The 26,299-nt window shown below is 41.7% G+C and overlaps 1 protein-coding gene across 3 annotated transcripts in view; it reads right to left on the bottom strand.

Moving 5' to 3' along the window:
• MYL3 (myosin light chain 3) overlaps positions 1–25,169 on the bottom strand; it is a 28,939-nt gene extending 3,770 nt beyond the window's left edge. The window contains exons 1-5 of one of the 3 annotated variants that reach the window (XM_074283114.1): positions 25,092–25,169; positions 15,415–15,552; positions 4,590–4,617; positions 4,061–4,210; positions 2,465–2,638 (exon numbers count right to left, since the gene is read on the bottom strand). In XM_074283114.1, the coding sequence (XP_074139215.1) occupies positions 2,465–2,638; positions 4,061–4,210; positions 4,590–4,617; positions 15,415–15,552; positions 25,092–25,094 (493 nt within the window). In that variant the 5' untranslated portion in view covers positions 25,095–25,169. Of the gene's footprint in view, positions 1–2,464; positions 2,639–4,060; positions 4,211–4,589; positions 4,618–15,414; positions 15,553–15,757; positions 15,957–25,091 lie in introns of those variants that run through there. The other 2 variants (XM_074283113.1, XM_074283112.1) reach the window with 2 other exon arrangements.
• Between the last annotated feature and the right edge of the window lie 1,130 nt (positions 25,170–26,299).

Below are 26,299 nucleotides of genomic sequence, written 5' to 3'. Positions count from 1 at the left end.
TCTCCCTGATTCTAGGCCCAGGTTTCTATCTATTGTGCTATCTAACTGCTCCATTAGAATATAAACTATTTGAAGACAGTGACTATCTCACTTATTTTTTCCCTAGTAAATTTATTTACATATTGATTGTTTTATGAATCATGTTGGGACAGAAAAATCAGAGCAAGGAAAAAAAACCATGGGAGAGAGAAAAAAAACCAGAAATCACTTTTTAATAAATAGTTAAGCATATTGTGGGGTTATTTAATAAATTCTTTTTATTCATTCATTCATCTATCCATTCTTATATTTTAATCCTCTGAGACTTTCTCTTCATAGGAAAGATAATAATACTTACAGTACCTACCTCCTGGAGGGTGATGTTAGAAGTAAAAGTGTTTTGTGAACCTTAAAACATTCTGTAAATATGAGACAATATTATTAAAAACTCTAGTGAGTGGTCCTTCACTACTGCTTTAGGTAGCTCATCCAACTTTGGGACACCTCAACTGAAATTCTGGCTTTTTGCAGCTTCTGTGCATCGCTCTTCATTCCACTATTCCCTCATCCCCCTGGCAGGATGGGCAACAAATCTATTTTTTCTTCTACTTGAGGACTCTCAGCTATTCAGAGATCTCTCTGTTTAAGCCAAACAAGCTGCTTAGATATCAAGATCTCCATTTCCTTCACAAGGACTCTCACTCATCCTTCTCTCAAGGCAGTTTATTTCAGGTTGTTATCAATGTTTAAAATATAGATTTGTAATTTTGCCACTGTGAGGAAAAGCAATGTTCAAAAAGGTGGGTCAGCAACTGTTCTATAATTGTTGAATCTCTGGACTTGTCCAGAGCCATACTGCCAATGTGTGTAAGTCAGGCCTTCCTATATCTGGGGAACCTCGATCTACTATATCACATCTTTCAATTTTTCAGTATCATCCTTTAAATGTTGCACCGAGAACAGAACACAGTACTCCAGGCGTGACATGACCAGGGCAGAAAACAATGGAAATTCTTTCTTTTAAATGTTTTGTGTCTCTTAATATTAGATTTAAAAAACTCAACTATATTCAGAGAAATTGAGGGCAAGCAAGCATAACGTTACATAGATATATATGAATATATGTGTGTATGATTATATTTATGTATAGTATGTGTATTTATGTGTATATATGTATATACATATACATGTGTATATATGTAAGTATACTTGTGACAACTCCCTATATGTATGTATGTATGTATATATCCATACTTAATTATAGCCTCCTTAAGAGAAATGTAAGGGAGGAAAAGGGGAAAGGGGAAAAAAAGCAGAGAACAAAAGAAAACCTATAAGGAAGCAAAGAAAAGATAGCTCTCAACACAATGTGTAGTATTCATTATATAGACTTGAAATGGAAATTTATTGTCTCATATTTTGAATCCTTTCATGTTTTGCCATGCACACAGCAATGACTTTCAATGTTTTTTTTTGTTTTTCTATAAAAAAATTATTGAACTAGCTTTAATTATTATTTAATCAAAAATTTAACTAGCCTCAATAATAATTCTAGATAACATTTTTTAGCATTTTTTAAAATGATGAACTACTTTACATAAAAGGTTCTCAAAAGGAAGGGAGAGAGATGCTACATTAGCCTCATTTTACAGATGAAGGAAGCAATGTTGAAAGAGGTTAAGGGATGGGTCTAAGGTCATATAGCTGTGAAGTATCTGAGGCAGGATTTGAACTCAGGCCTGCCCTAACTTTAAATCCAGTAAGTACTCTGACCACTAGGCTACCTAATGTAATAATACCTTTAATTTGACTAAAGATCATATTCATTATTTTGTTTGTAGTGTCATTTGATTGATTTATATTGAATTTGTAATCCATTAAAGCCCTCTGTTCTTCAGGACCAGGAAAGATAAAGAAGATGCTCTAAGAGAAATTATATTTACCTTCTAGGGTTGTTGCGAACATCAAATGAGATCATAACTGTGAAGTGCTTAGTATTGTGGCTGGCACATAGTGAGCATTCTGTAGATGCTAGCTGTTATAATTATTAGAACACTGGACCTGACATGTAAGTCCTTTTTCAGACACTAGCTCTATGATCATTTAATCTCAACCCAAGTTTTCTCTTCTCTAAAAAGGGGATAAGAACAGCATCCACTTCCTAGAGGGGGAGGACTGATGAATGAAATAACCCATATAAAAACTAGCTTTTACTGTACTGTCCAAAATCTTGGGAGGCACCGAGGACCCTGAAAAGATCGGCTAGAACAATCTTTTGGTCCCTTACCTGTACGATAAGGTCAGGGGAAACTAGGGCTTTTTGGAAAGACCTTCTTGTCAAAGATAAGACCTCAGGACATAGAGGACAGAGGACCCTGACAGAAGAATGAAGTAACAGAGAGGGAGAGTCCGGTCTGTCCCTTGGGTTTCTCCCTAGTCTTCAGCCAGAGCTCACGGGGTAGGAGGCAGCTGGGGGGGGGCATACCTAGAGTGGCCAGCACGTGGCGCAGCTCAGCTCCCATAACAGTTCCATTGCCTTCCTTGTCAAAGACTCTCAACCCCTCCACAAAGTCCTCAAATGTGCCAGTGTCCTTGCAGGTGGCGATATGTTGCAGCATGGGCAAGAAGGTTTCAAAATCCATCATTTTGGAGTTGAGTTCTGGGGGTAGAGAAAGGAGATGAGAAAGGTAAGAGTAAATATTAGAAAGAGCCCCCCCCACACACACACATACACCCCTGTCTCTGCCCCAGGCCTTTTTGGGAAGAAGCAAGGAACCTCTTGTAGGAGCTTAGATGAATTATGAGGAAGCACATTGGGATGCTCTCCAGTGAGTTACTTGCCCTTGTACATATCCCCTTTGTTCCCCGAATCCTTGGGACGTTGGCATCTGCGCTAGTGCTTTCCCTCTTAGAACCTCGGGCCTACCTACGCTTCCTACTGGCCAGGAACCAAATGTGAACATGAGCCTTTCTTTAGGGGCTGTCTCCTCCAATTAGAATGGGTGTCCTAGAGATCAAGGACTGTCCTGATTTTCTATTTGTTTACTCAAATAGAATGACATATTTGACATATATTTGATATATAGTGAGGTCTAACAAATGCTTTTTCAATACTTCTGATTTATATGGGTGGAGCCAACCATAGGACCTTTCTTCTGTCTAAAATGACTCAATTATTCCCTATTGCCATTTGGGTAAGATTCAGGCTTCTCCAGCTGACGCTCAACGTTCTCCATAATTTCACATTTCTGAAGACAACAATCTTGTAACCCAGACAAAAGACTTTGATAAGAATGAGAGGAAGTAACGGCTTGTTGGGTTCCTTTTGCTTCAGGCACAGACATCATCCTCCCCACTCCCCAGGATCCCAGGGTAGGCTGGAGGGCTTAGCAAGTGCTCAAAAACTGCCTGCCCTTAATTTAGTGACATACTGTCACCACCACTAATCCCTATGACCTTTTCTGTGCTTAAATGCATTGGTAGCCAGGTTGCATGGCTGTCTGCACAGGATCCTCAAGAGTGTCACTCACAAAGGAGCTCACACAGAAAGGCCTCTAGGTGCATTGTAACCTTCTGTTCTATGGTAATAAAGCTGTCTCTGCCTCTCTCTTCTCTCTCTCTCTTTCCCTGTGTCTTTCTCTTTCTGTTTCTTTGCCTGAATTTGTCTCTGTCTCTTTTTCTGTTTCTCTCTCTCCCCCCCCCTCTCTCTGTCTCTGTTTCTGTCTCTGTGTCTGTCTCTCCTCTCTCTTTCTGTCTCTCTCTGCCTTTCTCTCCCCCACTCCCTCTCTCTATTTGTCTCTCTATCTCTGTATCTCTGTCTCCCTCTCTCTCTTTCTTCTCTCTCTCTGTCTCTCTCTCTCTCTGTTTTTTTTTCTCTCTCTCCCTCCCATCCCCTCTGTCTCTGTCTGTCTGTCTGTCTCTGTCTCTCCTTTAAAGTTGAAAAATTCTGTTCAATTAGTTAGCTGAGTTCTACTTTCCAACAGATATATATTTCACTCTACTTCTATGGGCTAGCTGTCGGGCCTGGTAATGTTTGGCCATGGCTGCTTCGTTCCCTCTGGGTAGGTCTGTGGCCACTTACCTTCCTGCTTAGGCCTTCCCAGCACCCGAAGAACCTCTGCCTGGGTTGGGTTCTGACCCAGTGCTCTCATCACATCCCCACACTGCCCATATGTGATCTTCATCTCCGACTTGGGGGTCCGATCGAATAGGGAGAAGGCTTCCTTGAACTCTGGAGGGGGGAGATGGAAACACCAGGTGAGTATGATGATGTAGGGAGTGTTCAGAACATAGAACGAGCCGGGGAGTGAATGTTCTCCTCTGAGTTTTTTGTCTTAAACTTTCTCTGGGCCCATGGTTCCAGAGCAACTATTGATTTTGAAATTAATCATAGTTAGTTTAGTATGCCTCCCTGAAAAAGGAGGTCATGTCTTCCACCTCAAGCTGGAATCTCTGTGGCACTTAGGGAGAGTGAAGGAGGAAAGTCTCTAGGGGAAGGAGCTGTTTCTCAGGAACGATGAGGGATTTCCTGAAGGGAGGGCCACATTAGTTCATTGACCCACTAATTATCTGAATACTGGTTGTGGGTAGAGGGACCCAAGGCTACTCACCTTCTATCTGCTCTGGAGTAAACTCAATCTGGAAAAGAAGACAGAAGAAAAGTTCTAATTACTGCCCCTGGATTCTCCAAAGTCCTCTCGGGAGAGAGACCCATCCCTGACGCCCAAACTGAGGTTATCTGTTCCGCGTCCAGAAAGACACCTTGGAGGTTCTTTTGGGGAATATTATTAAGCATTATAATGAAATATTATTAAACAAATGGTGAATATTCAGAGAAGAGTGATCAGGATGGCAAAGAATCTCAGGACCTCTCATTCCTTCTGAAAACTAGTTGAAGGAACTGGGTATCTTTAACCTAGAGAAGACTTACAGGAGACGTGATTCCTGTCTTCAAGCACTTGAAGGACTATCTGGTAGACGGCAGATTAGTCCTGTCTAGCTTGGGCCCAGAGAGCAGCACTAAGAGTAAGGAGTGGTCGTTGCAGGGAAGCTGATATCAGTTCAAGGAGAAATTTCTAACAATTGAAGCTCTTCCAAAATGCTCCTTCACTAGAAGCCTTTGACTAAAGTCTGCCCCACTATAAAGGAAATCCTCATTAGGGAAGGAGCCAAAGGATTATAGAATTAGCAATGCAAGGTCCCAGAGGTGTCATCAAGGCCAGCATCCTCATTTATACATAAGAAACTGAAAAACAGAGAGGTTATGTCCCTTGGAACAAACTAATTTTTTATTTGAATCCAAGTCCTTGTGACTTTAAGTTAAATTCCCTGACTATTGTATTATGTTGCTTCTGATGATTTCTCAAGTCTCTTTCAAGTCTGATTCTGTGAATCTCCATGTTCTTTTACTGGATTTTTCTTTAACATTTAACGGACAGGAGTTATGTGGTCACGAGGGTTGGACTTTTATCCTGGGGACCCTTTTGTGGGGAGAGGACATGGAAGAATTGGAGCCCCTCTTACCCTAGGTAACAGTCAGCTCCTGATGTCTCTGCAGCATTTCTTCCTCCCTAACTCCAAGGGCAAACTTCCACTCTCAGGGACTAATGCAAGTTTTCTCAAATATAGAGAGAAGAAAGATGATCCCAATCAAGCTGTGTATGTGTGAGTGTGTTGCTATGGGATAGGGAAGGAGAGCAGGGAGGCAGAATCACAAACATGTCTGGCTCTTCCCCAGACAGGTCCCTCAGTCAGCACTGGCTCTGTCCCCCAGCAACTGACACACACCCATCCCCACTCACAGGGAGCTCAGTGTCTCAGACCGGCGTGCCAAACTGAGTTAGACCGACCACACCATGGAAACTCTAGCCTGGGGTATGAATGGACAGGAATGTCCCATACCGGCCACAAGGGCCTCTTAGTAGGGTGGAGTTGGGGAAGAGCTGCAGAGGGGAGAAATGGGTCTATTTCTGCAACCAATCCCTATGCAGACAGAGAGCTAGCTCGAGCTCCTCTGCAAGCTGAGAACGTCTCCAAGAAGATGGCTGTCTCCCCCACCTCATTTTAAAATTTCATTTTAAGTTACGAAGATATAGTAGAAAGATTTAGAATCTGTTTCTTTTCTTCATGGACTTGGGCAAATCATCTCTTAGTTCCTCATTTCCTTCATTTGTAAAACGAAGGGGTCACATTAGGCATTCCCTAAGGCTCCTCCTGGTTTAAAAATTCTATTATTTCATGACTCCAGGGTTGTTGGGGTAGAAGGGTCTAGGAAGGCCAGAAGTGAACACCCACAGCACGGAATTCTGAAGCTGCACTTTAGCCAGCAAGTCCCTCTAACCATCTCCTTCCCCCATCCTCCACTGCAGGCTGTCGTCCCTCAGAGCAGTCTGATCCTTTAGCACTCGCCCTTCTCTGCCCAGACAAACAGACAGAGATGCTATGTATGGATGAATGGAGCGGGGCCTGAAATAAGTAAAGGACAGTGGATAAATCTCCACTTTCCTTCACTCCTGGAAGCCCCTTGCATTCCCACCATTCCAGCATCCTTCATATCATCAAACCCAAATCACTTTTGCCCCAATCTTACTCTTTACTGAACTGTGAGCTTTTCGAGGACTGAGTAACTGATCTTTCTATCTCCCACAGTGTCTAACAAAGATTTTGTACATGGTCACAAGAGACAGCATGGTTAACTTGAAGAGTCTGGGGGATTTGAAATCCAATACACACATACACTTCCTAGCAACCATTTCCTCTTTCGGGAGCCTCAACTTTCTCATCTGTAAGCTAGGAATATAATTCTTGTACCACCTATCTTGGGGGAGGGATGGTAGCGTAAATAAAGCTCTTGTTCAGAAAGTGTCAGAGCTGGGAAGGACACTGGAGACTGTGTGGTCCAACCCCTTAATCTAACAGGTAAAGAAATGGATGCCAGGAAAGAGATCAGAAAGCAGATAGGGCAGGTAAGCCTAGGTCCTTAAATTCTAGTGTTCTTCCCAGCCGCCGAGTGGAAGAAGAGAAGCAGTCCATCTTCCAGGGCTCGGCTGCCTCCTAGAATCGCCCAGGCCGCCCCTTCTGCCCCCTCCCAAGGGCGGCCAGGGTCGTCCCAGCTGCTCTCCCTGATTTTCCCTCTGGTCCTGAGTCCTCACCACCCCCACTGGAGCTGTGGAAGGGAGCCAGATCCCAAGCTCCAAGGGTCACGTAGAGGGAGATTTACGAGGTGTGAGCTGGATCATCGCCTGCCCGGCCCTGCTGTAGCCGGGCACCCATCAGGGCAGGCCTGCAGCTGGTGCTTTTGATGCTATTTTCTCCTCCGAGAAGGCAACCGCAAACAAGCCCAGGGTGTAAGTCATCATTTCCCACTGCAAGCCGTATGTTCCAGGTCTAAACTGAGACCAGAGGGAGGAGGAGGGAGAGAGTGTGAAAGAGTCTGTGAGAGAGGGTGAGAGAGACTGAGGATGTGTAAGAGAGACGGGGAGGACAGAGGGGGAGGGAGATGGAAGTAGAAGGATAATGAGTGAGGAGCAGACAGAGACATAGAGGGAGGACAAGGAGGGCTACAGGAAGACAGTGAAGGAGACAAGTGAGTTGTATGTCACTATCGGGGTGTACATACAGCTGTTTCAAAGTGGATCAGTTGGGGTTGGGACGTAAGCCAACCCTGAACACAAAACATTAAGAACCATTTTTCTCATGCATAAGAGGAAAAAAATATTGTAATCTCCCCCCTCTGATCTAGTGGAGGTTCCTCCGGGTGGAGGAACGGTAATGAGTCTGAAGGTGAGAATTGCCCCTGACTTGGGAGGGGGCAGCTGCCAATAGGAAACATAACCATTTTCTCAGAGCTCCCACACTCAATTCCAAACAATCCTTCACTTTTGATCTGGAAAGGGGAGTCATAACAAAGGGAGAATCCTCTGAACCTGGAAGAGTGGGCAGGTATGCATTCTTTGGGGGGAGTAGATGACCGTCTTGAATTACAGCTTCATGATGTTCTTGGTCATTTTCTTCATTTCTGGATTCTGACCCTGGCTGGGAGCTAGTCCCCTCTCGGACCACCCCAAATTTTAGCTCCATGCTCTAAAGCCTGAGCTCAATTAGCCCGGATGAGCTAGAGATGGATTGTGTGGGACAGTGATGAGAGGAAGGGGTTGGGCAAGTCTCAGCTTCACAAAGCTCAGTTTTGAAATAACAATAATAAAAATAATTTATTTATATAGGAAGATTAAGGCTATTAATTATCTCACAGAGAGGCAATGAGAAGCATTGGAAATATATCTGACTTGGAGTCAGAAATTCTGGATTCAAATTTCATTTCTGACTAGCTACATCACTATGTGACTCACTCCATACTCTAATGGTCTTCTCATGTCCTACATCCTAGACCCTGTCCCTTTCAGTTTTTCAGTTTTTAAGTCCTTGGTTTGTATGAATGCTCAGTTTCTTGACAGAACATGGGACAGGAAGAAAGCTGTATGAGGTGAGAGCCCAAAGCTGTTTGTTTTGAGGAAGCAGCTTGTCTGGGAAGTCTTGAGGAAGGGGGCTGGCTTTGGAGTCAGAGATCCTGGGTTCAAATCCAGCCTTCATGTGATCCTAGATAAGGTACTTAACTTCTCCAAGCCTCAGTTTCCTCATTGATACACTGAAGAGGTCAGACTAGGTGGCCTTTTTGGTCCCTTCTAATTCTAAGTCAACCAGCCTCTTTCTCCTCATTCCCATTATATGCTCCCTTTAGGACTCACATCCATCCCATTCCTACTGACCTATCTTTCTCTACTCAGGCAGGACAGTGGTTAGGGTATCAGGCCTTGGTGAAAAGCGGGGAAAGAGAGGCTGGATGGGGAATGGAAGACAAAACAGGATGGGGGAAAGAGAAAGCCTTTGTGGACCTTAGTTTTCTCAATTACAAATGAGGAAGTCTGGACTAGATGGCCTTCTTCTAAAACCTAAGAGACGATGTGATCCATTGTAACAGGTGAAGTGCAGGGGAAGTGCAGGATCACCCCCATCAAAGCTAAAGGGGCCGATCCCCCCCCCCAACACACACACACACAAACACACTCTCTGTTTCTCCACAGACCGTGTATTTTATTTTTATGTCAGCTCCTGTGACCCCTCTATACTCTGCATAAGGGTACCTGAAGGTTGGGTCAGGAGAAGGGGCTTTCAGATCTATTATTAGATGCAACATGGGCAATGTGTCCTTGACCACTTCAGCTGTGATAACCTCCATGGCCAGCTACTCTAATAGGTAATTCCTGAGTATTGGAACAGAATCAAGGAATCTGAGAATTTTAAGACACATACAGAGATGGATGGTAAAGTGCTATCCAAAAAAGTGCCAATCAAAAAAAAATCAGGAAAATTCCCTTCTAAACAGAGTAGAGAAACATCTTGACATAGGTAATGAGTAGTAGAAGCAGGATTTGAAACCAGGACTTTTGACTACAAATCCATCTCAAATCTCAACCTTACCTCAGTTTATCCAATTGCAAAATGGGATAATAATAATTATCACCTATCACTCACTATCTATTGAACTCAGGAGAATCGCTTCTCTCCTCTGTGTAGAATGGAGTTCCTATATGCATAGACAAGGGCCAAAGACTTGTTCATGAAGGTTACACAGCTAGTCTTCATGAAGACAAAATATTAAGGAACAGCAAATTTGGGTATACTACAGTAGACCAAATACCCAAATTCTTTTGAAGAACAATTAATATTATACTGGTCCTCATTTTCCTCATCTGCAAAAAGAACAAAAAGAGTTCTTATATTGATCAAGAATTCCTTTTGACATCATCCCTAATAAGTGATCATCCAGCCTTTGTTTGAAGAATTGTAGTGAGTGCTACTTAGTAATTCCCACTGTATAACAGGGTAGCCCACTTTATTTTATTCTTTGGAATAGACGATCTCAGAGTCTGGTCTTCACTGGTCTATTCCTATACAAATTTGTCATATAGCAAATTAATAATTGAGTCCACTTAGCATTCCAATAGAATAATAACTCATTCACTCATACCTAGCATTTAAAACTTTGCAAAACACTTTTCTCACATCAGCCCTGGAGATAAGTAGTGTGAGTATCATTATCCCCATTTTATAGATCAGCTGATTGGCTTGCCCATAATCCCAGACCTAATTCCTGAAGTGAGATTCAAATTTGGGGTTCCTGACACCAGAGTCAGTGCGCCAACCGCTGACCTGTACTGCCTCTCAGACAATGTCCTCTCCCAACTCCAGGCCTTAATTTCTTCATCTATAAAATGAAAGGATTAGATTCAATTGCCTCTCTTTCTTTCCTTTCTTTCTAGGTCACTGATCTCCTGATGCCCTTCGGGCACCCAGCCATGGATGAAGAGGTTTATCTCTGCCACAGTCAGGGGCTGACACCCTGTCTGCCCAAGGTCAATGATACTTGTCAACACTATAAACACACATACTAAGGCCTCTCCAAGTCTCTCCCTCCCAACCCAACTTTGCAGGCTGCTGACACTTCCTCTTCTATAATTGTTACCCATGAACTGTGTGAGAAATAGCTTGGAGAGAAGAGAGCAAGATGATAGTACTGATGATCGCTAATGTTTATATAATGCTGACTATGTGCATGAAACTTTACAAATATTATCTCTTGTTACCATATAACAACCTTGAAAGGTAGGTATTATTATTATTATCCCATTTTATAGTTAGAGAAACTAAGGCAGGTTTATCCAAGGTCAGCAACTAAATGACTGAGGTAAGATTTGAACTCAGAGCTTCCTGACTACAGCTCTCTCCCCAGTAGCATCTAGCAGCCTAGAAAAGAAATTAAGAGTTCTAGTAGGTAGAAAATGAAAGATTCTAAACAGTAAGATAAAGAAGTTGAAAGGTCATTGATCAGTAGGCTATGACCCCAAAGTCTAAAGAAACACTGGAAATTTAAAAGAAAAGAAAAGAAACTAAGTAAAAAAAAAATTTTAAAGTAAAAACAAAACTATAAAGAGAGAGATTCAGAGAGAGAGAGAAACAGAGCAAAAGAGAGACAGAGAGAAAGAAAGAGAGAAAGAAAGAAAGAAAGAAAGAAAGAAAGAAAGAAAGAAAGAAAGAAAGAAAGAAAGAAAGAAAGAAAGAAAGAAAGAAAGAAAGAAAGAAAGAAAGAAAGAAAGAAAGAGGAAGGAGGGAGGGAAGGAAGGAAGGAGGGAGGGAGGGAGGGAGGAAGAAAGGAAGGAAGAAAGGAAGAAAACAAACAAATGAAGGAAGAAAAGAAAGGAAGAAACAAAGAAACAAAGAAAAGAAGGAAGAAAAGAAAGGAAGAAACAAAGAGAGAAAAGAAAGAAAGAGAGAAAGAAAAAGAGAAAGAAAGAAAGAAAGAGAGAGAGAAAGAAAGAAAGAAAAAGAGAAAGAAAGAAAGTAAAGAAAGGAAGGAAGGAAGGAAGAAAAAAAGAAAGAAAAGAAAGAAACAAAGGAATGAAGGAAGGAAGAAAAGAAAGGAAGAAACAAACAAACGAAGGAAGGAAGGAAAGAGAGGAAGAGAGAGAGAGAAAAAGAGAAAGAAACAAAGAAACAAACAAACAAACAAACACAGGGAAATGCTGACAAAGTCTTGGAGATAATCAATAGTTGACGAATGGTTTGTTGAAGAGGACTGGCAGTTTTAATGGACCATGATGATTTAGGACAGTTTGCAGTAATAAGTTCTGGCTCTGGAGTCAGGGGGCTTGGATTCAAATTCTAATTGAATTGAACAAGAATTCCTTATTACATCATCTCCAGGAAGAGATCATCCAGCCTTTTGATTGAAGAATTCTAGTGAGTGTTACCTGGTAATGCCCACTACATAATAGGGCAGCCCACTTTAATCTTTTCTATAGAGAACAAAGATCTGCCACTCTGCAACTTCTATCCATGAGTACTATAAGATATTCCCCTCTGGTGCCAAGCAGAACCAATCTAATGCTTCTTTTACATGGTGACTACATGATAATGTCATCTACTGGCCAACACTCCTTTATAAATAAGGCTAGATTGATTCTCAGTAAGTATACATCATTGGGCTAGGAGGAACTGCTGGAGCTGCTAGAGTCTTTGAGAGCCTCTGGGCCACCTCAATTTCAGCCTGAGATACTAGATGATAGAGACAAAGGTGAAAATGAAAATGAAGATCTGAAGAGAATGAGGAGGTAGAGTAGAAGGAGGAGGAAGAAGAGGAGGAGGAGGAGGAGGAAGAGGAGGAGAAGGAGGAGGAGGAGGAGAAGAACAAAGAAGGAGGAGGAAGAGGAGGAGGGGGAGAAGAAAGAGGAAGAAGAAGAGGAGGAGGAGGAGAGGTAAGTTGCCCATGTTCATACAGTTAGGGAGAAAGAGAAAGATAGGGATAGAATTAGACTCAGAGACAAATAGAAATTGAGAAAGATAGAGATGATAGAGATGGGGATAGAAATAAAGATGTGGAGATAGAGATAGAGACAGAGAGACATGGACATGTAGAAATCAAGATAAAGATAGTGTTAGAAACAGATTCAAAGACAGACAGAAACTGAGAGAGATGATGGAGATGGAGAGAAATAAACACATATTTGTGTATGACTAGAGAGGCCATTCTGTTTTGTAGTGACAAAGTACTATGTAAATGCTACTTTTATTTATTATTATTGTCATTATCTCCACCATGTACAGAGTACAGGCTCAAGAAGACCAGACCTTAGGAAGACTTTTGATCTTTACTAGCTTTGTAACCATAGGCATGTCACTTCTCTGAGACTCAGTTTCCCATTTGTGAATTGGGACTTAAAATTCCAGTAATACTTCATAAGGAAACTCAAGGGAGATCACATTCATAAAGTACTCTGGGAATTTGAAAGCACTGTATAAATGTTATAAATGTTATTCATCCATCATCTGCACCCTTGCCATTTGAGTTTCCGCCCCCACCCTGGGCTTGGACTGTGAAACAGGATAAATGGAAATGTTCATGAGGTGGGCAATTCAGGGCACAGCTAGAAGTTGGCCAAGGCTCAGAAGGGGATGGGGGAGGGGCCTGGGGTTAGGGGCACCAACCTCAGCCAAGGACACTTTGAAACATTTCCCCCATCCCTATCCCCACCCCCCAACCATGCACTAGAGGATCAGCCGTGCTGCTATGTGGAATGCCAGAGCCCTAAAGTCACATTCCCAGGGTGGACCTGGACCCACCTACCTTGTCCTCTTACCCTTTTAGAGCACACATCCTTAACCCTTTGTGTGCCGTGGATCTTTTTGGCAGTCTGGTAAAACCTATGAACCCCTTCTCAGAATTTTTTAAACCAGTAAAATAAAATATATGAAATTACAAAGGAAACCAACTATTTTCAGATAATTATTTAATATAATAATTGTATTGAAAAAGTTGTTTTTCCCATCCAAGTTCACAGGCCCAGCTTAAGAATTTCTGCTTTAGAGAAAAGGAAACTCTGAGGGTCATTAGAACTAAAGCTAAAAACAGGGAACAATTTCTCACCATAGGAAAGGAGGCTTAACATGGAAGAATCACCTTGTTATTTACCTGTTCCCTGTGCATGAGTCTTGCCTCCCCCCACCAGACTGGGAGCCTTGTAAGGGCAGGAACTGTGTCTTTATAAAAACTTACTGGCTCAAGTAACCCTGTGATCCTGGCCAGATCACTTAATCTCTGTTTACCTCAGTTTCCTCAATTATAAAATGGGTATAATAATAGCATCTACCTTGTAGAGTTGTTATAAGGATCCAGTGACACAAAAATTATAAACACCTTCCCACAGTGCCCTGAACATAGGAAGTAATTCTTGCTGTTCAGTTGTTCTTTAGTCATATCTGCATCTTCATGACCCCATTTGAGGTTTTCTTGGTAAGCCACTGAAGAGGCTTGCCATTTCCTTCTCCAGCTGATTTTACAGATGAGAAACTGAGGTAGACAGGGTGAAATGACTTACCGAGAGTCACACAGCCAATAAGTGTCTGGGGCCAGATTTGAACTCATGAAAGCAGTCTTCCTGACTACACTATTTATTGTTCCACCTACCTGCCCCTCCCTAGATCAGAGAAAGAAGCCAAGAGTGAAAGCTATCGCATCCATCTCCTTGCTCTTGGCATACCTGATTAGCTGGGTAGTCTAATAGAAAGAGACCAGACCTGAAATTGGACAACGTAGATTCAAATTCCAGTTCTGCTTCTTATACCTCATAGCCTGAGCAAGTCACTGAATCTCTCTAGGGGATAGGACCAGAGAATCCAGCACTGTATCCATGATTTTATGATATCACTTTACTCCATTGAATGACTTCCCATCTCTCCTTCTCTTTGTTCTCAATATAGATTCTGTAGCTCCAAAATAGTCTAGGATCTTCAAGGAAGGTTCTAATTAGCACCTAACTTTAATACTTCTTGCTTCACTTTCCATAAATATGCTTGATATTAAATTACTTTCCTCCTTCTTAAGCCACAGCAAGACATTCTTTCACCTGAGACAAAAATAGGGGTTCGGGAGGGGAGAAGGCTGGGATTGTCAGGACAGGGACAGTGACAGGCCTATGGGGAGTGGAAGGGGTACAAAGGTGTGTTGATTGAGGATGGTCTAACCTCAGGAAACAGGAGAAGGGACAGCTCACCTCTTAAAGAGTAAAGGTTAGTGGAGAAAGTGGAACTGAGAGAGCAATGTCACAGTAATCGAACCCTGGGGATGGTGGCCTGGGGTCAGGTGATGAAACACCATCACACTGTAGCAAATTGAATGGAAAACTAAGCATGAGGTTTGGTGTCTGAAGTGACTGGGAGGAAGGATGCCCTCCCCATATCAGCATATCTGGGCAAAGTACTAGTCATCCCATCCTAGGCTAAGAGTTGTCTCCTTCCTTACTAGAAATTTTAGAAAATGATCATAGTTTTGAAGCTGGAGAATATCTTAATGACCACCATCCTATCCTAGGATAAATGTTGTCTCCTTCCTTATTAGGAATAATATTTTTTAAAAAATGATCATAGATTTGAAACTGGAGAATGTCTCAATGATCACTTAATTATGCTACAATTCAGAAAACTGACACTCACTGCTCTGAACAAGATCACACAGAAATTAGATGCTAGAACTGGGATTTGAATTCAGATTTTTCCACTTACAAATCCAACGTTCTTATCACTCCAGTGAAATACCCTGCATACACTTCTGTCCTCCAACTCTTTTAATATTCCCCCTCCTCCTGGAAATTCATATTTTGCCATCCTCCTTGTATCACACCATCCGGGATACAGCCTCCCAATCTCTCCTGATCTCCCAGACTCTCTTCTGCCAAGTCTCTTCTGCTTATCTCCTTCTCTTTCTAAGTCTCCCCTTCCAGAAGTCTAGCCTAATTCAATCTCATCCCTCTTTTGAATTTCAGAATCCATCCAGAGCTGACAGTACTCTCACCCCCAGGAGAGAGAGCTAGGAAAGTGACTTACTTTGATCTTGGAGGCATCAAACTCGACTTCCTTGGGGGGCTCTGGCTGGGGAGCAGGAGCCGGAGCTGGGGCTGCCTTGGGGGCCGCCTTTGCATCCTCCTTCTTTGGATCAGGCTTCTTGGGAGCCATGGAGACCGGCTGGGGAGGCAAAGAAGGGGGAGGTAGGTGAGTGATCCCAGGGAGAAGAGAGCAGAGGAAGGGGAGCTCAGGGGAGCTAAGGCAGTGCTGGACTCTGGTCTAGTTCAGGGTCTTTATCTCCAGCCGGTATTGCCCCTCCCCATGTCACTGGTGTCTCCCCCGCCCTTCATCCCACCCCCCTCAGAGGGGGTTGGGGGAGCCTTACAATAGGGACAAGGCTATAAAAGGAGAAGAAGTCAGGGGGCCAGTGGCTATTTTGGAGCTGATGTAGAACAGCATTGTTCAGAGTTGGCACATCTGAGGAATGAAAGGTTGCTGGACAGGGGGGGGAGGTGAGACACAGTGTGAAGGTTACAGGTCTCTTTTGGCTCTCCATTCTGGCTTATGTGGAGGAGGATTAATGACATTTCTCTCCAGCCATCTGTTCTTCCCACTCCAAAGAGAGAAGAGGGAGAAAGGGAGAGAAAGAAGGAAAAGGAAGGAGTAAATAGAAAGGAAAAAGAGAAAGAAGAGAGACTGGGGAAAAGGAGGAAGCAGAATCAAAGGAAGGAAAAACTAGTGGAAAGAAAGTGAGAAGGGAATAGGGAAGGAGAGGGAAGGAAGTGTGAAGAGAGAGAAGGGAGGAAGAAGAACAGGGAAAGAAAGAGGTATAGTGGAGGAGAAAGAAGAAAGGAAAAAATTAAAATAGAAAAGGAAGGAGGGAAATGTGAAAAGATGGAGAAGGGAATAGGGAGGAAGGAAAGTGGAGGAGAAAGGACAGAATAGGAGGAGGTAGAGTGGAGAGGGAAGCAGAAAGGAAAGAAAATGGAAAAGGAAGACTAGAAAAGGAAGGAGAAAAAGTGATGAAAAGAAAATGGAGAGAAGAATAGGGGAGAAGAAAAATGGAGGAGGAAGGACAAAACAGGAGGAGGTAGGGTGGAGGAGGAAGAAGAAAGGAGGAAATTAAAATGGAAAAGGAAGACTAGGAAAGGGACAGAGGAAGAAAAATGGAAGAGAAAAGCTACAGGAAAGAGGAGGAAAGGAGAATGGAATAGGAAGGCTAGAGAAGGGAGGAATGGGAACAGGACAAGAAGGAGGGAGGAGAGATAAGGGAGGGAAAATGGAAGAGAAATAAGAAACTATGAGGAAGAGATAAATAATAAACTAAGAAACTATGAGGAAGAAAAATAATAAAGGAAGGCAGAGAGGCTGGAGGAAGAGCCCTGGAATTGGACTCCCCAAAAAGTCAGTCAGTAAACATTTTTAAAGAAGTTATTATGTGCAGGCACAGAGCTAAGCAAGAAATTACCCAATTTCATGATGCTTTGTTTGCCTTCTTCTCAACCTCCAATCTAGTCTCCTGTGACCTGCCCCACCCAGACCTAGCTGCAGCTGCCTAGTCTCTTTTGCTGACAGCTTCTTTTCTCCAGGGGTTTTAAAAAGCCAAACCAAACTCTCTGGGAATTGTTTTCACTGGATTAGCAGGAAACCACCATATTTTAGACCCTGGAGGGTACTGTGAAAGCATTTAGTCTACTGTCAACTTGATGCAAGAATGCTTTCTACATTATCCCAGAGACCTCTAGCAATAGAGAACTCACTCCTATAAGGTAGTCCATTCTACTTTTGGACAATAAAACGAACATCTTTACAACTTCCACCCATTGATCACAATTCTCACTTGGGGGGAGGGGTGTGTGATGAAGAATAAAACTACTTCCACTTCCACAGAATGGCCTTTCAAATGTTTCAGAGTTTCCTCTTCCCAAGTCACCTCTCCTTTAGATAAACACCCCTTGTTCCCTTAACTTGGGCTTGCAGGGCATTCTCCACTATCTTGGTCATACTCCTCTGAAGATATTCCAGCTGTTCAATGACCTTCCTAGAATGTGGCACTCCAAATGGAGCACACTATTCCAGATCTGTTCTGAGAAGGGTGGAAGACAGTAGTCAGGGAGGAGAAGAAACCTGAGAATCGTGATGTCTGAAAACCCAGAGAAGGAAAAAATATCTAGGAAAAGAGGATGATCAAATTTAGATGAAGAAAGAGAGAGTGGAGCGATGCTCTTTCTGTGGACATCATGCCCATCACTTCTGTACTCTTTAATCCAGCCAAAATGATCTTTTCCTTGTTCCTCATATACTCTCCATGAGTGCATGGGCCATTCCCCAGATCTGAAACACTCTCCTTAATTCTACTTCCTGGAATCCATCTTTTCCTTTAAGCTGCACCTTCTGCATAAAGACTTTCCTGATTTCTCCTAATTGCAAATAACTTCTTTCTCAAACTATCAAGTATTTAATTTCTCTATATAGAATGCCAGACTTGGAGTCAGGAAAAATCATCTTCCTTAGCTTAAATCTGTCCTTAGATACTTTCTAAATGTGTGACCTTTAAGTCAGTCACTTAACCTTGTTTGCCTCAGTTTCCTTATCTGTAAAATGAGCTGGAGAAGGAAATGGCAAACCACTCCAGTGGTCTTTACCAAGAAAACCCTAAATAGAGTCCTGAAGAGTCAGACAGCTAAAACTAATCAATAAAACAAAAGATATTTGTATTAATTTCCTTTCTTTTATACTATACTTGTATGTGTACTTATTGTCTCCTCTGCTAACATGTAATCCCTTGTAAACAGAGATTATTTCATTCTCAGGACTTATGTATCCAGCTAGAAAGCAGAATCCAGCAACATTTTTTAAAATAAGAAACACACACTTAAAACATATAAGTTCACACAGAGTAAAGATTAAGGGCAAAGGCAAAATCTATTATACTTCAAATGAATTTGCATGGATAGACAAGATTTCAGACAAGGCTATATTGAAAATAGACAAATAAAAAGAAATAAGTGCAAAATTCCATTATGTTTAAACACAGATAAATGAATATGAATGATTAATATATGCATAAAATAGTATAGTATCTTTATACTTAAAGGAAAAAAATAGCCAAATTGAAGAAAGAAGTAATAAAATTATAATAATGGTGGACCTCAGTGTATCCCTTCCAGACATGAAAAACTCTAACAAAAATACAAACAAGAAGTTAAGAATTAAATAAAATTTTAGAAAAAAATCGGAGGTGATGCATCTCTGCTAATTATTGAATGGGAACAGAAAGGAATATTCATTTTTCCAGTTATCTATATTAGGGCATAAACAATCTCACAAATATAGAGAGGCAGAAATATTAAACAAATACTTTACCAGAATGCAATAAAAATATATACTTGCATCTCTAGCACCTATCACAATGGAAGGTTTTTAATAATTGTATTAATTGATTATGGTATATTAATAGTTATTAATTATGGTACCATAAATGCGAATCACAGGAGAGCCAAAATACCCCCAAGGCTAGCAAAAATGCTATGAATACTCTTCTGAAGAGAGATTTCTTAAAAGCTGCAAATAATCAGAGAACTTATAGAGAAAAAGCTCAGCAGAGAATTAGCAGGCATAGCTAGTACAGCTGAGTCAGGAGTGGTAGATGATATCACTAACTCTGTGTTGCTGGAATAAGTGTCAAATGCAAAGGTAGAGGGATTTTTCAACTAGGAAACAACCTTAAGACTATAAACTATCCAGGTAATGAGTGTTTTCCTTCCCACCAATGGCATGAGACTCTGTGCGTATATTGTGAGCACATGGGACAGAATCTTGTTACTTATCTTGCTAGTTTGTATAACTAAAATATCTTTGTTTTGATATTAAGTATCTTCTGCTTTGACTTATTTTAAAAAGAAAATAGACTCAAGAGCTATGATATTGAATAGATGACGACTCAGAGAATGCCTTGAACCAGAGTTTTCAGGGACCCACACACGAAGGGGTTCAGGATACAGAACAATCAGAGCCCAGCAGTGAGATCATAGACGTCATTATGAGAGAAGCGTCTCCATCGCCAGATGTCTAATCAAAGGCTTGGCTCTGGAATACCTGCCCTTCTCCTCTGCTCTTCTGCTATCTAATACACTTATCACATAATGCTGTAGTCACCACAGATCTGGGGTTCTTGACTTGGTGCCCATGAAAATTGCATTTCAGTATCATTTATTTCCTATAGAAGTACATGCATTTGCTTTTTGCACTTAAAGATACTATATTGAGAAGAGGCTCCATAGGGACCCATTCCCATAGAAATAATTAAAAATCCCTTCTCTAGGGACAAGCTGAGTCCCCTCCCAAATCAAATCCCCTCCCAAATATTCTTTTATCCTCTTATAAAATCTGAGTTTAGGTAACCATAAGCTCTTTGGTCACTAAGCAGGTGACTCTCCATTATAAATGACTGGGGATAGCAGAGTGAGTGAGTTAGAGGAAGGGAATCCTTGAAGGTGGACCTCCCCACCCCATGTCCCATTTGTCTGTCCCTCCCAGCCTTCACGAAGAGGGGTTCAAAAGGATCAGAGAAGCATCTTGCTAACATGTTGAGTTGGTCTACGCTGGGCCATGCCAGCTGCACAGAACATAAGATGGAAAGACCCATCTAAGATTATTTTTAAATCTTCACACATGGCCCCCAGCACAGCTCACAGCCTGCTGCTGCCCTACAAAGCTTTCCTGAGGTGCCATCTGTGTGCTTCACAGTGGGCCCCCTTGGGCCAGGGCCACATATTCCCTTCAGGGAGGGCAGGGGCCCGAAGTGTCATTATTGCCTGATAAAAATAGCTTCTGGAGGCAAGGAATAGGGGAGAGGCCAGAGGGGTCCTGAGATCACTTAGTGTATTGGAGGGAATGAGCTCAGAAAGAAGTCTGCTGATTACTGTCTGTGTTACCTCGGGCATCCCTTTCACATCTTACTCTAAACTAAGGAGGCTGGACTCCTTGTCTAATGTTTCTAAACTAAGGAGGCTGGACTCCTTGTCTAATGTTTCTAAACTAAGGAGGCTGCACTCCTTGTCTAATGTTTCTAAACTAAAGAGGCTGGACTCCTTGTCTAATGTTTCTAAACTAAGGAGGCTGGACTCCTTGTCTAATGTTTCTAAACTAAAGAGGCTGGACTCCTTGTCTAATGTTTCTAAACTAAGGAGGCTGGACTCCTTGTCTAATGTTTCTAAACTAAGGAGGCTGGACTCCTTGTCTAATGTTTCTAAACTAAGGAGGCTGGACTCCTTGTCTAATGTTTCTAAACTAAGGAGGCTGCACTCCTTGTCTAATGTTTCTAAACTAAGGAGGCTGGACTCCTTGTCTAATGTTTCTAAACTAAGGAGGCTGGACTCCTTGTCTAATGTTTCTAAACTAAGGAGGCTGGACTCCTTGTCTAATGTTTCTAAACTAAGGAGGCTGGACTCCTTGTCTAATGTTTCTAAACTAAGGAGGCTGCACTCCTTGTCTAATGTTTCTAAACTAAAGAGGCTGGACTCCTTGTCTAATGTTTCTAAACTAAGGAGGCTGCACTCCTTGTCTAATGTTTCTAAACTAAAGAGGCTGGACTCCTTGTCTAATGTTTCTAAACTAAGGAGGCTGGACTCCTTGTCTAATGTTTCTAAACTAAGGAGGCTGGACTCCTTGTCTAATGTTTCTAAACTAAGGAGGCTGCACTCCTTGTCTAATGTTTCTAAACTAAAGAGGCTGGACTCCTTGTCTAATGTTTCTAAACTAAGGAGGCTGCACTCCTTGTCTAATGTTTCTAAACTAAAGAGGCTGGACTCCTTGTCTAATGTTTCTAAACTAAGGAGGCTGGACTCCTTGTCTAATGTTTCTAAACTAAAGAGGCTGGACTCCTTGTCTAATGTTTCTAAACTAAGGAGGCTGGACTCCTTGTCTAATGTTTCTAAACTAAGGAGGCTGGACTCCTTGTCTAATGTTTCTAAACTAAGGAGGCTGGACTCCTTGTCTAATGTTTCTAAACTAAGGAGGCTGGACTCCTTGTCTAATGTTTCTAAACTAAGGAGGCTGCACTCCTTGTCTAATGTTTCTAAACTAAAGAGGCTGCACTCCTTGTCTAATGTTTCTAAACTAAGGAGGCTGGACTCCTTGTCTAATGTTTCTAAACTAAGGAGGCTGGACTCCTTGTCTAATGTTTCTAAACTAAGGAGGCTGGACTCCTTGTCTAATGTTTCTAAACTAAGGAGGCTGGGCTTCTTGTCTAATGTTTCTAAACTAAGGAGGCTGGACTCCTTGTCTAATGTTTCTAAACTAAGGAGGCTGCACTCCTTGTCTAATGTTTCTAAACTAAGGAGGCTGGACTCCTTGTCTAATGTTTCTAAACTAAGGAGGCTGGACTCCTTGTCTAATGTTTCTAAACTAAGGAGGCTGCACTCCTTGTCTAATGTTTCTAAACTAAGGAGGCTGGGCTTCTTGTCTAATGTTTCTAAACTAAGGAGGCTGGACTCCTTGTCTAATGTTTCTAAACTAAGGAGGCTGGACTCCTTGTCTAATGTTTCTAAACTAAGGAGGCTGGACTCCTTGTCTAATGTTTCTAAACTAAGGAGGCTGCACTCCTTGTCTAATGTTTCTAAACTAAGGAGGCTGCACTCCTTGTCTAATGTTTCTAAACTAAGGAGGCTGGACTCCTTGTCTAATGTTTCTAAACTAAGGAGGCTGGACTCCTTGTCTAATGTTTCTAAACTAAAGAGGCTGCACTCCTTGTCTAATGTTTCTAAACTAAGGAGGCTGGGCTTCTTGTCTAATGTTTCTAAACTAAAGAGGCTGCACTCCTTGTCTAATGTTTCTAAACTAAGGAGGCTGGACTCCTTGTCTAATGTTTCTAAACTAAAGAGGCTGGACTCCTTGTCTAATGTTTCTAAACTAAGGAGGCTGGACTCCTTGTCTAATGTTTCTAAACTAAGGAGGCTGGACTCCTTGTCTAATGTTTCTAAACTAAAGAGGCTGCACTCCTTGTCTAATGTTTCTAAACTAAGGAGGCTGCACTCCTTGTCTAATGTTTCTAAACTAAAGAGGCTGGACTCCTTGTCTAATGTTTCTAAACTAAGGAGGCTGGACTCCTTGTCTAATGTTTCTAAACTAAAGAGGCTGCACTCCTTGTCTAATGTTTCTAAACTAAGGAGGCTGGACTCCTTGTCTAATGTTTCTAAACTAAGGAGGCTGCGCTCCTTGTCTAATGTTTCTAAACTAAGGAGGAGGCTGGACTCCTTGTCTAATGTTTCTAAACTAAGGAGGCTGGGCTTCTTGTCTAATGTTTCTAAACTAAAGAGGCTGCACTCCTTGTCTAATGTTTCTAAACTAAAGAGGCTGCACTCCTTGTCTAATGTTTCTAAACTAAGGAGGCTGGACTCCTTGTCTAATGTTTCTAAACTAAAGAGGCTGCACTCCTTGTCTAATGTTTCTAAACTAAGGAGGCTGGACTCCTTGTCTAATGTTTCTAAACTAAAGAGGCTGGACTCCTTGTCTAATGTTTCTAAACTAAGGAGGCTGGACTCCTTGTCTAATGTTTCTAAACTAAGGAGGCTGGACTCCTTGTCTAATGTTTCTAAACTAAAGAGGCTGGACTCCTTGTCTAATGTTTCTAAACTAAGGAGGCTGGACTCCTTGTCTAATGTTTCTAAACTAAAGAGGCTGCACTCCTTGTCTAATGTTTCTAAACTAAAGAGGCTGGACTCCTTGTCTAATGTTTCTAAACTAAGGAGGCTGGACTCCTTGTCTAATGTTTCTAAACTAAGGAGGCTGGACTCCTTGTCTAATGTTTCTAAACTAAGGAGGCTGGACTCCTTGTCTAATGTTTCTAAACTAAGGAGGCTGGGCTCGTTGCTCTAATGTCTCTAATCTCAGACCCTGGTTCCCTAAGGATGAAGGCTGCATCTTCCTCTCAAACCAGAGGCTCCATCATCCGAGACTCTATACTTAAACCACAACCTCCCTGGGAGTTCAGAAGAATTTTTCTCCCAGCTATTCAAGGGGAGAATAAAGACTAAGGGATAGAATGTAGAACCTAGAATCAGGAAGATCCAAGTTCAAATTCCACCATAGACACTTAATAGCTGTGTAATCTTGGGCTCATCACTTAACTAATCTGTGCCTCTGCTTACTCATCGGTAAAAAAGGAGACAGGATTTCATGGTTCCCGAAATCTCTTCCAAGTACAAAGCTATGATCCCATAATCCCTACCTCTCCTGCCATGTGCTTTCCATCTCTCCAGCAGCTCTCAGTGGAGATTGGGGAGTGTCTGTAATGGGGTGGGGGGATATTGAAGCACTTTGAAGCCTCGGCATGACAAAAAATAAGCTCTTTCTACAAAATGTTTGAGAATCCAAATGAAAATGGAAAAATATCTTTCACCATCTGGATGTTTGTATTACTGGGTCCTCAGCAGCTGGAAATGTGACAACATCTGGATGATAGACTGGATTTTTTCACTTTTCTGTCAAAATATAGTGTTGACAGAAGAAAGGAGACATGCATCCAGAAAGAAAGAAACATGAGGGGAAAGAAGACAAATATGGAGGGAGAGAAGGAAGGAGAGAAAGAGAGACACAAAGATAGAGAGACAGATAAAGAGAAAGACAGAGACAGAGAAATAGAGATAAGAAAAAGAAAAAAAGAAAAGAGACATTTTGATAAAAAACAATAACAGTTCCCTTTTCTACAAAAGAAGAGAGACATTTTCATAGAAAACAATAGTAATAACAGTTCCCATTTCTACAAAAGAAGAAGAAATAAGAGGAAGAAGAGAAAGAGAAAGAAGAGACATTTTGATAGAAAACAATAGTAATAACAATTCCCATTTCTACAAAAGGCTAAAAGACACTGAGAGGGGGACAGAAGCTAGGATTTCAAGGAAATAGGGAATTCTTGGAAGAGCAAACTCCTTCTATAGTACAAGTGAGCACTTTCTTTGAAACTTCTTGTTTTAGAATTGTTTGGAGCACTTGGGAATCAGATGACTTGTCCATGGCAGTTCTCTATCCTTTTCTCACATGGATATAGAGAAAGAAAAAGAGCCAGAGGGAGGGAGGGAGGGAGAGAGAGAGAGAGAGAGAGAGAGAGAGAGAGAGAGAGAGAGAGAGAGAGAGAGAGAGAGAGAGAGAGAGAGAGAGAGAGAGAGATAAAAATCATGGAGGGAGGTTTCCCTGCCTCCCAAATGTGACTTCATGGTTTTGTCTTGAAGGCTTTTGTGCCTCACACGGATAGAGGATTGAGGAATGAGGCTACAGCAAGGGAACAAAGCTCAGAGCAGTCCTTGGTGCCATCCTGGGTGAGAGGCTCTCACCCTGACATGTGAGGGGAGAACATCTCAACTACCATCTGGACCCCACATGTGTGCCTAGGGGGTTGGTCCCACCCAAGAATGAAGAAGAGGCTATCCACAGCTCTCTGGCTTACATGATATATTCTCTTTTTTAATGAAAATTTTTGTATTTTATTTTTCCAATTAGATGTAATAACAATTTTTAATATTCATTTTAAAAAATTTGAGTTCCAAATTTTTTTCCTTCTTTCCCTGTTTCTTCCTTCTTTGAGAAGGAAACAATTTGATATAGATTATACATGTTGCATGGAATATTCTTGGAAATGGCATGACTTGGGGAAAGAGAAATTAGGGAAAAGGGGCCCCCAACATTGTCAATATCACCCTGTTCCGCGTGGAAGGACTCACCATAACCAAATTCTGGGCTGGGTCAGATTGGTCACAGCAACAGGGGGACAGGAGGTGTGTGTGTAGGGGTTCTAGAAAGCAGATACTGCCTGTGGGTCCTGGAGTATCTCCAGTAATGGGTCTGTTTCACAATGAGACACCTATATTCTCTCGCCCCATTGTGACCCATAATTCATGTTTCTGAGAAAACCCATAGGGGATCTAGAGCCAGTCTTTGGCTAGGATTAGCCTTGTGACTAGCAGAAAGTGAGCTCTTTCTGTTCAAATTTTGAGGGTATACCTTTCTCCTTAACATATTCTATCATATATTCTATGAAATCACATAGGTTTTGATTCCTGTTTTAGACTATAGTTCCCAAGACAACATGATGGAGGGGAAAGGATGTGGGTTTGAAGGATCTTCAATCTAGGGGCATTCTAGAGGTCATCTACTTCAATATCTCTAATTTTTCAGATGAGAAGACTAAGACCTGGAGAGGTGACATGCCCAGGGTGATTTAGTAAAAATTAAAGGTAAGATTCGAATCTTGGTTCCTCTAACTCCAAAGAGTACTTTTTCCACTGTATTATACTCTCCTCCTAAATGAGAGGAGCTAGTTAGAATACTTTCTTCTACCTACCAGTTATGTAACTTTGAATAAGGCGTTTAATTTTATAGCCTTGGTTTGTTTCTTCATCTGTAAAATATTGGAAATTGGGCTGGATCACCTTCTTTGGGGATTATTCCCCAAGCTTTAATTCCATGATCTAATATAGAAGCAATGTCATCTATTATCCTTATATCCCCAGCATAGAGTTCATGATTTTGTACAACGCAGACAGATAGAAAATGTTTGCTGTATTCAATTGAATTGACCAGGGTCATAACTTTATGGTGAAGATTAGAACTCTGTCTGAGCCCAGCAAACATTATTGGATCGGTTTTTGTCTTAGTTTTTGTTTTTTAATCCTTCCTCTGTGGCTTACCATCTGTATAAGCTCAGGCAAAAGTCATTATTTGGCTGTGAGAGAAATGATTATTAATAACTTCTATCTTGGGGAGAGTCAGAGCTCGCTCTCTCTCATCCAAAGTCCTGGTTTAAAGTTCGGTCTCTTGAAGGACATTAACGATAATGAGACTTAATCATCTTTCCTCATTTTGGTCAGATTCCATCCAACATTACCAAAATTTTAATCTAATTCAGGGAAGCCCATTATGTTCTACTCAA

Source organism: Sminthopsis crassicaudata, chromosome 1 (assembly GCF_048593235.1).
Source record: "Sminthopsis crassicaudata isolate SCR6 chromosome 1, ASM4859323v1, whole genome shotgun sequence".
In the NCBI taxonomy this organism is placed as follows: Eukaryota; Metazoa; Chordata; class Mammalia; order Dasyuromorphia; family Dasyuridae; genus Sminthopsis; species Sminthopsis crassicaudata.
This window is presented reverse-complemented; position numbering and strand designations above follow the sequence as displayed.